At 27.7% G+C, this 12,447-nt stretch overlaps 2 protein-coding genes across 2 annotated transcripts, besides 1 other annotated feature; one reads left to right on the top strand and one right to left on the bottom strand.

Annotated features, from left to right (window-relative positions):
- Positions 1-2,509: 2,509 nt before the first annotated feature.
- Positions 2,510-3,044, bottom strand: CLUP02_08726 (histidine permease; the record flags this gene model as incomplete). Its single annotated transcript, XM_049287709.1, has 2 exons — positions 2,510-2,517; positions 2,573-3,044. 2 exons carry the CDS (start codon positions 3,042-3,044, stop codon positions 2,510-2,512), a joined length of 480 nt encoding a protein of 159 aa, XP_049144852.1.
- A 788-nt stretch (positions 3,045-3,832) lies between these two features.
- On the top strand, positions 3,833-4,365 carry CLUP02_08725 (uncharacterized protein; the record flags this gene model as incomplete). Its single annotated transcript, XM_049287708.1, has 4 exons — positions 3,833-3,870; positions 3,912-4,048; positions 4,101-4,168; positions 4,231-4,365. 4 exons carry the CDS (start codon positions 3,833-3,835, stop codon positions 4,363-4,365), a joined length of 378 nt encoding a protein of 125 aa, XP_049144851.1.
- Positions 4,366-8,144: 3,779 nt separating this feature from the next.
- Positions 8,145-8,216: a sequence feature (Short protein (CLUP02_08724, UQC83230.1) was converted to a misc_feature.).
- Between the last annotated feature and the right edge of the window lie 4,231 nt (positions 8,217-12,447).

Below are 12,447 nucleotides of genomic sequence, written 5' to 3'. Positions count from 1 at the left end.
AGAAAGCCGATTTTAAATTAATAATTAAACTATATAAAAAAAGTATAATTATAACTATTAAAAAGCCGTATAAGGGATTAAATCTTATTAAAATAAATACTTTTCGTAATTAAGGGGTCTATCGATTTATCTTCTATAACCTAAAGAAATATATAAACTTCTATATATTTAAATTACGAATAGTTTATAAAATTAAAGGGAAAGGAATACTTTAACTATATAAGAAGTCTAAGTATATAATTTAGGGGTACGGTAATATTAAAAAAATAACGCTACTTATATAATTACTTATAATATAGCGCTATAACTAACGGTTAATAATAGTACTAATAATATTATTATACAAAAAGGGATATAAGATTTAAAGCCGTAATATTACCTAGGCCTATACTTAATTAGCTACCGGACTTATAAAAGAAATCCTCGCTTATTTATTAAAAGAAAATAATTAGTAAGTACTTAAAAAATACGATTATTAAAGTACTTAAGCTACTATATAGGCTTATAAAATCGGGTATTTATTAATAAGCTACTTATTACGATTTTTATATTAATTAATTATTAATAATTATATTTACGTATAACCCGTACTTATTAATTTCTAAATATAAAAATAACTAATTTAGGATCGTTAGAATATAAACTAATAATATATTAAGCCTATTTAATATTAATTTTATAAAAAAAGAGGATAAGGAGTTTTAAAAAGCGGGCTTCGTAACGAAACTAAAAAAAGTCTTTATAACAAATACCCCCCTTAGATTTAATAATAGGATTTTTATAATTAAAAAAAAAACTATTGTTTTTTAATAAAAGGGATAGGATAAGAAAATTAACTTCGTTAATTAAAATATAACTAACGTTAAAAAGTAATATAAAACTAAGCTTATATAAGGGGTATATATTATAAGTATATATTAGCTTAAAGTAATTTTTAATTATATTAAAATAGTATAAGCTATAGATTTAACTAAACGAGACGTCGAGGTACTTAATAAATAGCTTAAGTAGTAATAAATAAATCTTAATAGAGGCCTCGTTTATTACTTAATTAACTTAGCGATTAATAAGCTTTATATTTTTATTAATAAGTTATTTATAAATAATAATAACCTTATTTTATAATTAAGATATATTATTATCTTAATTAATAAGAGTATAAATAAAAACAAATTTATTATATATAGTAATATAATCTATTACTTATTAATTAAAAATAAGTAAATAATAAGAAATATACTTACGTTAGAAGTTTATAATATAGTTAACGGCGTTAACTTTACTTACGTAATTTTAATAATACTAAAGAGGATTACTAATTAACTTAGCTTTTTACTAATCCTAACGGTCATTTATATAAACTCTTACTTATTATATAAGTAATTTCTTAAATTAAAAAAAAAAGGCTTATAATTAATATTATAGCCCTTAAATAATCGTATAAAAAGTATAAAATACTCGAGATCCGTTAGATTAATATTAATAATAACCTCGCCGACGCTTTTATAAAAATAATACTTAATAAAAAGTTAAAATAATTTATAAATAATAAGAAAGTTAATATATAAATAGAAAAATAGGTTATATAAAAAAATAATAAAAAAAGGGAAAAAGGAGACGATTTAATAAATAAAACTAAAGTCGAATTATATATTTAATTATAATAAGTAAATTAATAAAAAAAAAGTTAGTATTAGATTAAAATTTAATTTAATTATAGTATATAGCTAACTATATAGGGGCTAATTAAGGGCCCTATTTATAATTATTATAGTTAGCTTAACTTATAATTAGAACCCCTTTTTTATACTTACTATATAGATATTTATATAGTTTAATTAATCTCTTCGTTAATTTACGGTTCGAACTAACTACTTTATAATAGGGATACTAATACTCTAGTGTGGTTCTTGTTAATATACTAACTATCCGTGGCCTAAGCCGTTAACTTATAGAGAATTGTGTTGCTCTAGGCATTACATGGGTTCTATTTTATCGATATATAATATTTTTAGAAAGTACATAACTGACTGATCTGCAACTGTCATCGCGACTTACCATCAGCACGCATATGAGCTCAAGCTTCTAAGCTCCGGTGATGACAATCTATCCCATCAACTGTCAGAAGGTGCCAGGATGTCTCAGCTGTCTCCAGTCTTTTCCCGACTCCCAATTTATCTCAAATCCATTCATAAAGTAGGTGGATAAAAAGAAAACAGGGTCGGATAGATATGCAGTTCGTTCTTACCCACAAAGCACGTACATACATATTGACGCTATCTAGTAGTTGATAGGATTTGTAAGCACGTGTTCCTTTCTTGTCTCCATAAACTCTCAAAGTGCGGCTTATTGACAGCCAGAAGCATTGCGATACTTCTACACTACATGAAAATCTGCTAACAATTTGAACAACCTTGTAGTCGTACGGGGAAGCTGAGCGTTCGCAATTGGAGCCTGGGTACTCAATATACGGGCCTCAACTCCTGGACATCTCATTGAAGGAGCACAGTCAGAGTCCTGGAAAAGGTCAGCACTTTTTTGAGTCTGGGAACCTTATTAATGGTGCACTTACTCCAGTTTCCGACAAGTTTATAGTTGATGTTCCGGTGAATGGTACCGAGAGCCATGCGGAAGGTACGTCGGCTTGGGTATGGGTTCGAGCCAGAACCAACAGCCAAGCCGTTGTCGACACGAGACAGGCCGGGATCGCCGTTACCGCGGTCAGACTGTGCACCAAAGTTGACGAAGACGTTGGCATAGCCAGTAACTTGGACCTCGAGATGGACGTTGAAGATACCGTCGCGGCCGGTGGTTCTCCAGGCGCGGTACTCCAGGCGGTGATCACTAGCCGAACCGGCCCAGGTGTTCAAAGGAAGCTGTGAAAGAGTGGGAGTGGCACCATCAAAGACGTGGGCTTCAATGTCGCCGCGAAGGTCGATGCTAATGGCGGGGAGTTCGGCTGGGGCACCGCGGTAACCGACGCATGTCAGGCCACGCTCCTGTACCAGAGGTTGGAGAACTGGCGAGCATGAAGCCAGAGCCATAAATAAGGCAAGAAGCCAAAGCATCTTCAAAGCTGAATACAACGAATGTCTTGTACAAGTAAGAGAGAATGTTGTGCGTTGGTAACGAGCTGGCGAGATATTATGGCTGAAGAGCTCTCATCGTCCGGGGCTTTGAGTTCATACCTATATACTTCTATTTAGCTGTACAGATATCATAGAACTCGGCATCTTCGCATGGTACAACATCTACTATCTCTGTAATTTTCCATCGCAAATTCAGATATATGACTACGGAGTTCTCGGTGTTCAATATTATGCCTTGTTCTTCCCGAGTCTGCCCAGTCTGGAAATGAGGCTCACAACACGGGCCTAAAGGCGCCCACGGCCAAAAGCTTGCGACTTCACTAGAGGATTGGTTGAAAGCTTAGTATATTTTTACGTCAGCTGATTGATTCCAGAACGTTTGCGATTCCGGCACGCCTTTCCGAACTGGAGTGGCAGCTTCTGTTAGTGGAATATTTACAACTCTTAGTTCAGAACTTTGAGTGAAGGCACTGACTCTTGCAAATTATCACGAGAATGCAATCAAACTTACGCCCAATGCAATGATTGCTTGCGAACGGAACTCGCGGGGTTCGCAACTTCGCTATTCCATAGAGCATATAAGTCCCCAGCCGCTTTTTGCCGGAATTGCGACCTACAACATTTGATACATCTCTTCAGTCATTCCAGAACAACTATCAAGTACGCTCTCTGACCATCAAGCATTTTCACTACCTGCCTTGATTCAGTCTATCGCATTTTATCGATCACAGTCAATTTTCAACATGCGTTTCTCAGTTCTTCCTGCCATGGCCCTTTTCCTGTATGTTCTTAAGATTCATCCTTGAAAATTCGTAACTTAAGGTCGCTAACGCTCGCGAGGGGTTTTTCCATGGCTGACATGCACGACTACTGCGCATGCCAATACAAAACCAACTCAGCAGTTGACTATGCCGCCACTGATCTGCTAGCCGGTGACTGCAGGTTCGGCTACACCTATGGTAGGTCTTGCGTTTCTTGCCAATCAGAGTCGCGCAGCTAAAAGCTTTATAGGCCAAAACTCGGGGCAATTCTGGATTGGTCGATCATCTGGTTCGGGACCAAGGTTCCAAGGACGATTCGTGAGTTCACGTCCAGCTAGATCAGTACCCAGGGAAACGGCACGACTGACTTGTGAAAACAGCTCAAAGCGATTAGTGGCCAAATTGATGGACAGGAGTTCTACAACAACTGCAAAAGATATGCTGCGAATGATGCCACTTGCTTTAATTGTGAAACCAAGTTCGAGTATCCTGATGGGTCTATTCTGTGTCGGTAATTATTTGACCTAGATAGAGTTTGTTTTCTCATTTCTCAACATTTCATCATAATAAAGTGCTTATGCGACTGCAGTGCTATGGAGCAATTGGGCCCCAGGCGTCGCCATGAGTCACTTTCATAGTCAGCGCTGTTCGTGGTGCTGCTTTGCAGCCATTCTTGTGCATAGCTTTTGTGTCCTGTCTCAGAGCTTTTGTTACTCTCTGGGCATGGAATTGTGACAGATTACTTTACCTATCTACAAAACTTACCCATCGGCGCTACCTATAAGCGGGAGCAGATATGAAGCAGCGAACTATGGAAACTATATGAAATCGATACGGAACTCCTCGTGAAATGAGAAGTGATGCTTGCCGCACTATCCGGTTCTAAGAGTATGTATAATTTTCAGGGTGGGTAGAAGTGCCTTTTTCTTAGCATCTAAGAACAACCCTAGTGAAGCATCTCGAGCTAATTACTAAAAGTGCTGCCTTAGTATTAGCTTTTATACTTATTAGTATCTCTATTATAAAGATATTAGTTAATTAGTTCGAACTATAAGTTAACGAAATAGGTTAATTAAATTATATAATTTATTATATAAATATAAAAAAGAGGTTTTAATTATAAGTTAAAGAGCCCCCCGACGGAGTAATCCGCTAGGGCCGTACTATATATTACGTAGTAAAAAAACTAGGTATATTGCGCTCTATACTTAATTACTAATTAAAACTCCGAACTTTTTACTACTTTTAGCTATTTAAAGAGCGAGCTATACCTATTTTAATATATATAAAACCTCTTAATACTAATTTATATAATAGTTTTTTTCCCCTTAACGAAGTAATCTACCGGGGCCGTACCGTATATTATATAAGGAATTAATATACGGGCGTCGTAAATTAATATACGGGTATTACTCTTATATAAGCGTTGCTATTCTATTTTTTAATTAGTCTAAAAAAATAGTACCTCCCTATAAAAGTAATAAGGGTAACTATATTAATATAGCTATTCTTACTATCCTCTTTAACTTAAGCTCTAGTTTAAGATTTTTAAAAATAAAAATACTATTATAATTTACGTACTTATTTAGAACTATTATATTACTTATTTAAAATTTATAAATCTTAAATAAGTTAGTAATCTAAGCTTTTATAAATTTTAAATAAGTAAAGCTTCTTTTTATTATATATTTAAAATGTATAAAAAATAAATTATAGTAACGTTTACTTAATTACTTCTTTTAACGTAGTTATAATAATTTATTATTATTATAAACTACTTTTTATTAACTCCGTTTTTTTTTTTAAATATTAAGCTATATTAGCTATTTATTTATATAATTCTCCGTTATTATCTTTTTATTAAAAATACTAAACTAGCTCTTTATTTATTATTAAAATAAGCTCGATATTTAGCTTTAACTTAGCTAACTTATTTTTTTTATAAGCTTAGCTAGCGTTAACTTATTTTTATTTTTAAATAAGTAGCCTCGCTTTTTATTATTAGTGCCTTAGTTATTATAAGTAGTACGAACTTAACTAACTAACTAGTTTTTTTTTAAATAAGGCTAGTTATAATAAAATAGGCTATACTATATTCTTTAGCTTATTATAAAAGGATATAATAATCTTAAGGTTAAGGATTTAGTAATATAGATCTAAAGAAACCGTTTTTTAAAAACGTTACTAAGGGTATACTTCTTACTTATTAAAAATAGCTAAATTTGATATTTTAAAATAAATCTTGTAATAATATAAGATACTTAGCTTAATTAAAATAGTATAGTCTAAACTATAAAATCCGAGGGGTTTTAAAAATAGCCTCTTATTAAATAGTATTACCTTTTTTATATAGTAGTTTTTTTCCGACTTTATAAGTATAAAAAATCGACCTTAACGGGATTACGCTTTTAAAAGAAATTATATAATACGGTATACTTTTTAATTATATAATATATATAATATACCCTAAGTATATACTTAACGTAATATAGTAATTTTAATATAAAAACCGCTATATAATTCGGGATAAGTAAGCTACTTTATAGTAATACTAGCTAGAAAGGTTAATAATAGAGGTTAGCTATAATAGTTAGCTAAAATAGTTAGCTATAATAGTTAGAAGCGGCCTTTTTTAATTATAGAGGTTCTAAACTTTAATAATAACGTAGAGGTTTTTAAAAAAAAGGGCTAAATAGGCTAATATTTATTATTTATACTAGAGCTCGTAAAGATTTTTTTTATCCTTATCGCTTTTAATATTACTTAAAACTACTCTCTATTTAAATTAAATAAATTTACTAAATAAACTTATTAATATATAAATTATTACTTTTTTAGTATATAGTTAGTAATTAGTGGGCTAGAACTCTTTAAAAATACCCGTTAATATGTTTACTCTTCTTAAGCTAGGCGCCCTCTTTAGTTAGCTTAACGCTATAACTATTGTAGTTAATATAAATATAACTAAGGATTAGTAAAATACTTTTTAATAATACGGAATTTAATTAAGTAATAGTACGAACGCTATAAATAACCGGGCTAATACGGACGTTAAGATTTAATATATTAATATTAATTTAGAAATTATATTTTATAAAGCTATAAATCCTTTTAATATAAGCTATATTATAAATATAAAAGAATATATAAGGGGCCCCCTAACCCTTAATAAAAAGGAGTATATAATATAAAATTTAACTACTTATATAAGTTAGTATTAAAAGGTTTTATATATATTAAAGTAAGTATAGCTCGCTCTTTAGATAAGTAGGGGAAGGTTAGGAGCTATTAATAAAAAGAAAATAATAGTCGAGTTAGTTAACTACTATTTTAATTAGTAATTAAGTATAGAGCGTAATATACTTAGTTTTCTTTAATACGTAATATATAGTACGGCCCCGGCGGATTGCTCTATCGGGGGGATTACCTTTTTTATAAACTAGCCTTACGTCCTAATTAAAATAAGATATTTTAAAAAAGATATTATTCGAAGTTCGCTTAGGTACTTAAAACGAGTACTTATATATTCTTAGTTTATAAATACCTTATCCTTTATATAAACTTAGTAAAAACATAGCTCTTAATTACTAATTATATTTTATATAACGTTAATAAGCCGATATAAATAACTAAGATTATTTAAAAAATAACCCTTAATATTATTATTACTTAACTTAGTATTAGAAATAATACGAGTACTAAAGTTCTAGTATTTTTAAATAAAATAACGGGCCTATTATATTCTTAAAAATAAGTATATTACGTAAAAATACTAGAGAATTAGGTATTAGTTATTAAACTTTTTAAAGAGCTTAGTCTAGGCTTTTTTAAAAATATACTTAGTTTTAATAAAAATAATAAGCTTTTATATTATAAAAACTTTATACTACGTATAAGAGGGGGGCTTATTAATAAGTATATTAATATAAGCCTTATTTTTATTACTTAGTATAGCTATTACTTATATTAATAATTAATATCCTTTATTATCAAACTTATTATTATTATTATTATAGCTACGGTCCTTAACCTACTTCTACTTAGCCCTAAGTATAATATTAAAATTAATATAATAAATATAAAGTTATTATTAAACGTCCGGGAACTACTTATTTAGTATAGCCTTTATTTATTTATCGTAGTTTATAATAATAATAGTAGGGTAACGGACTAAGTATTAATTTATAAATTAGTAAATACTTATTAAGAAAAACTAAAAACCCTCTAGTTTCTTATTATTAATAAGGCCGAACGTAGCGTTATAAATAGATTTAAAGTAGGTCTATTTAATAATTTAAAAAAGAGGGAGCTTAAAGCGATTAATATTATAAATATTATTAAAGCCAATTACTTTAGGGAATCGCTTTTATATTTAAAAATAGTAAAAAAAGGTCTAGATAAAGCTAATAAAGTAGTTTAGTTCGTTATTTACTTATTTTATTATATATAAAATATTTCGCTTATTAAATAGCTTAATTAATACTATAATTAATAAGTATTTAGTTAGTTTCTCTTAGTTTATACGAGCCCTAGTATTATAAATATCTCGCTAAGTAAATAAGGACTTTAGGAACTATTTTTAAATAATAATACGTATATCGCAAGCCCGAATCCTAACTCGTTAGTTTATAGTTTTAATAATATCCTTAATTACTTTAATAAGCTTATAATATAAAAAATATATAAAGGCTTTAAAACTAAAGCTATAATTATATTAATTATATTAAGGGTCTAAATAATAATATAATAACTACTTATCCTCTTCTTAAGCCTCGGTAATAATTTATTATTTATAATCGTATTTATAAAACTTATATTATTAAATACTAATACTTTATATAAGCCTAAGCTCGCTAAACTAATTATATTACAAAATATATTAAATAATTTGGCCTCGAGCTTTATATTTATTTCGTTTTATAATACTAAATTTATTAGCTTTTATAAAATTATTAACTTAATTAAAAAGGGTATTATAAATTTATTCTAAATTACTAAGAATTAATAAGTTTAGGATTTAGGTTATAAAAAAAAAGAGGATCGGTTATTTAGAGTATAATAAGAGGTTATAGTTTAAAAAAACGTTTCGTTTTAAGTAAAAAATAGCTATAGGGGTAAATAAAATAATAAGTTAACTTAGGGACCCTATATTTATTATTATTAATAAATATATTTTTATTATTAAAGTAGTACTATTATTAATTATTAATTAGTTTTAATAACCTATTTAATAAGCTAAAGAGTATTACTAAACTACTTTATTATAAAATAAAAAGGTTATTAAAACTATTTATTAGGGAGAGAGGGGTTATATTTTAAAAAAAGTTATAAAAGGGTAGTTTACTAAGTTTTTATTATTTTTTTAGAAGAATAGTAAATAAAATATAATATAAGCTCTATACTAAGGTAAATATTTATAAAAAGTCGTATATTTTATAATATACTAGTTAAGAGCTCGGTAATAAGGTCGCGCTACTTTTTAAAATTACTAATTTTATAGAATTAGTTAATACTAAAGTAGCTACTTTTTAAAGAGGGAAATAATAATAATTAATTAGATAATAATAAAAAGCTATAATTAATTAATAGTCGTTTTTATAAAAGGAAACGTCTCTTAATAAGGGTATTATTTCAAAATTAGCCTTAGGGAACGTCTTTAATTTTAATTATAAAAACTATTATAAATAAATATTATAAGTTAAATTTTAAGACTTAATAATATAACCTAAGTATAAAAGGAGTAAAGGAATAAAGGCTTAAGATACTTTATAAATATTTAGCAAAATTAAATTATACTAATAATTTTTGTTAAACTAATTAAAAAATAAAATAGCAACGCCTATATAAGAGCGACGCTCGTATATTAATTTACGACGCCCGTATATTAATTCCTATTATATATTAAAAAAGACTAAGTATATTACGTTCTATACCTAATTATTAATTAAAATAGCTCCTAACCTTTTATTATTTCTAGCTATTTAAAAAGCGAGCTATACCTATTTTAATCTATATAAGACCTCTTAATACTAGCCCGCATAAGTAGCTAGATCTCGTATTATATACTCCTTTTTATTAAAAATTAAACAACCCTTTATATATTCTTTTATATTTATAATATAGCCCGTATTAAAAAGATTTCTAGCTCTATAAAATATAATTTCTAAACTAATATTAATATACTAAATCTTAATATTTATATTAGCCCGGCTATTTATAGCGTTCGTATTATTACTTAGCTAGATTCCGTATTATTAAAAAGTATTATATTACTTTTTAAATATACTTATATTAGCTACGATAACTAGGGCGTCGAGGGGGCCTAAGAATTTATCGAGCCTTAGAGGGGGGGACTTATTAAGGGGCATTTTTAAAGAGTCCTAGCCCGCTAGTTACTAACTATATATTAAAAAAGTAAGTTCTTAACGAGGTAGTAGTTTATATATTAATAAGTTTGTTTAATAAGTTTATTTAGTAAATTTATTTAGTTTAAATAGAGCTTTAGGTAATATTAAAAGTAATAAGAATAAAAGGAATCTTTACGAGCTCTAAAAAGTAGCTAGATATTAGCCCTTTTAGCCCTTTTTTTAAAAAAGCTTTTATATTATTATTAATGTTTAGAACCTCTATGGTTAAGGGCCGCTTTTAACTTTTATAACTAATTTTTATTATCGACCTTTTTAGTTAGTACTACCGTAGGGTAGCTTACTTATTTTAAATTATATAGTAGTTTTTATATTAAAATTACTATATTACGTTAAGCGCGTACTTAGAGTATATTATATATATTATATAGTTAAAAAGTATACCGTATTATATAATTTCTTTTAAAAGCGTAATCCCGTTAAGGTCGATCTTCTGCGCTTATAAAGTTAGAGAAAAACTATTATATAAAACGATTAAGAAGTATATTCTTTTAATCTAGTTAATATTATTCTTAATCCTTTAGTAATAACTTAGTTAATTAAGGCCGTATTAAGCTAATCGAAGGAGGTATTTTATATTACTTTCATAAGTATTAATAGTTCTTTTAAAGTATTAATAGTTCTTTTAAAGTACTATACTACGAGAGTCCCTTATACCCTATACGTTTTTACTATATATTAATATTATATAATTAATATTAAGAACTACCTAAGTAGTTAGTAAAAATAGAATATAAAAATAAATAACTTAGTTATTTTAATATAATTAACGTCGGCTTTTTATAAATAATTAAATTTTACGACTTTTTTATTTCGTTTTATTATAAAGATTTATATTTTATTATCTATCTTTTATAAAGTTAAGTAGTACGATTCTTTTATTATATCTTATTTAAAACAGTCGTCTTTTTTATATATAAAATACTTTACTAATTTATAATAATGGAATTTAATTATTAATTAATTAGTTTAAACTATAAATTAATAAATAAGTTAAATAAACTATATAATTTATTATTTTGTTTTTTTTAGTAATTACTCAAGCGGTTCTTAATATCGATTATATAGTATTAATATATAATATTAATAAATGTTCCTACTATTTTAATAAACTATTATTTTTACATTTTTTACCTTTTTAACTTTCCTTTTTATAAAGTTTATAACTACGAATTATTAATAATAATATTAAGTACCCGACGCTACTACTTTATAAGCTACTTACTTAGCTAAGTTTACTACTTAATAATATAATATTAAAGATACCCTCGTTACCGTTATTAAAAATAATACTAACCTTATTAATATCTACTACACTTTTAACTTTACTCGTATATATACATATTCGTTACCTCGTTTCCTTTATTAAAGTTGAAAAACGCTACTTCCCTTACCGTCTATCGCTATCGTCCTATCGCTATTAACCTATTACTATTACCCTGTCGCTATCGCCCTATCGCTATCGCCCTATTACTATCGCTATTAAATCGTCTACCTTAAATACATACTATCGAAATACCGAGACGCCTAGTTATTATTAACCCCTAGGACTTTTTTAATAGAAGTATTATACTAAAAGACCCCGAACTATAGTACGATCGTCTTAGGGAATACGGATTAGATATTATTAACTCAAAAATCGGAAAAATATATATCGATATAGCTATTACCTTAACTAGTACCTAGTTTATATAATATAATAGCCTCGAAATACCTAACTTACTTTAGAATACTATTAATATTTTAAAAATATAATATAAAAATAAACTAAAATAGACTAAAAGAGATATTCTAAAGTTATTAAATAAAGTAAAAAGTAAAGGGTAGTTTTTAGCTATTTAGAGGGCGATTAATGTATTATAATAGCGGGGTCGTTAGTATTTAATAATAGCTATAGCTAGTTATAATTAGTTATAAAGTTTCATTAAAGTACGTAATAAAAATACTATCGTAATAGCTTTAACTATTTATAGCCTTACCGCACGTTACGTAACCTCGGTTATATAATTACTAAGGCCTACTTCGCTCATATTCTTTATATTAGAGCGAGCTTTATACTTATTTTCTATTTTTAATAAATAACCGTTCTTTTTATATATATTAATACCCTTATAATAACTTTATAATAATTATAAACCTAGTTCTAACTTAAACCCCTATACTTTTATTAAA

The sequence above is a fragment of the Colletotrichum lupini genome, chromosome 4 (assembly GCF_023278565.1).
Source record: "Colletotrichum lupini chromosome 4, complete sequence".
In the NCBI taxonomy this organism is placed as follows: domain Eukaryota; kingdom Fungi; phylum Ascomycota; class Sordariomycetes; order Glomerellales; family Glomerellaceae; genus Colletotrichum; species Colletotrichum lupini.
Note: the sequence above shows the minus strand (reverse complement) of the source record. Positions and strands in the feature narration are given on the sequence as shown.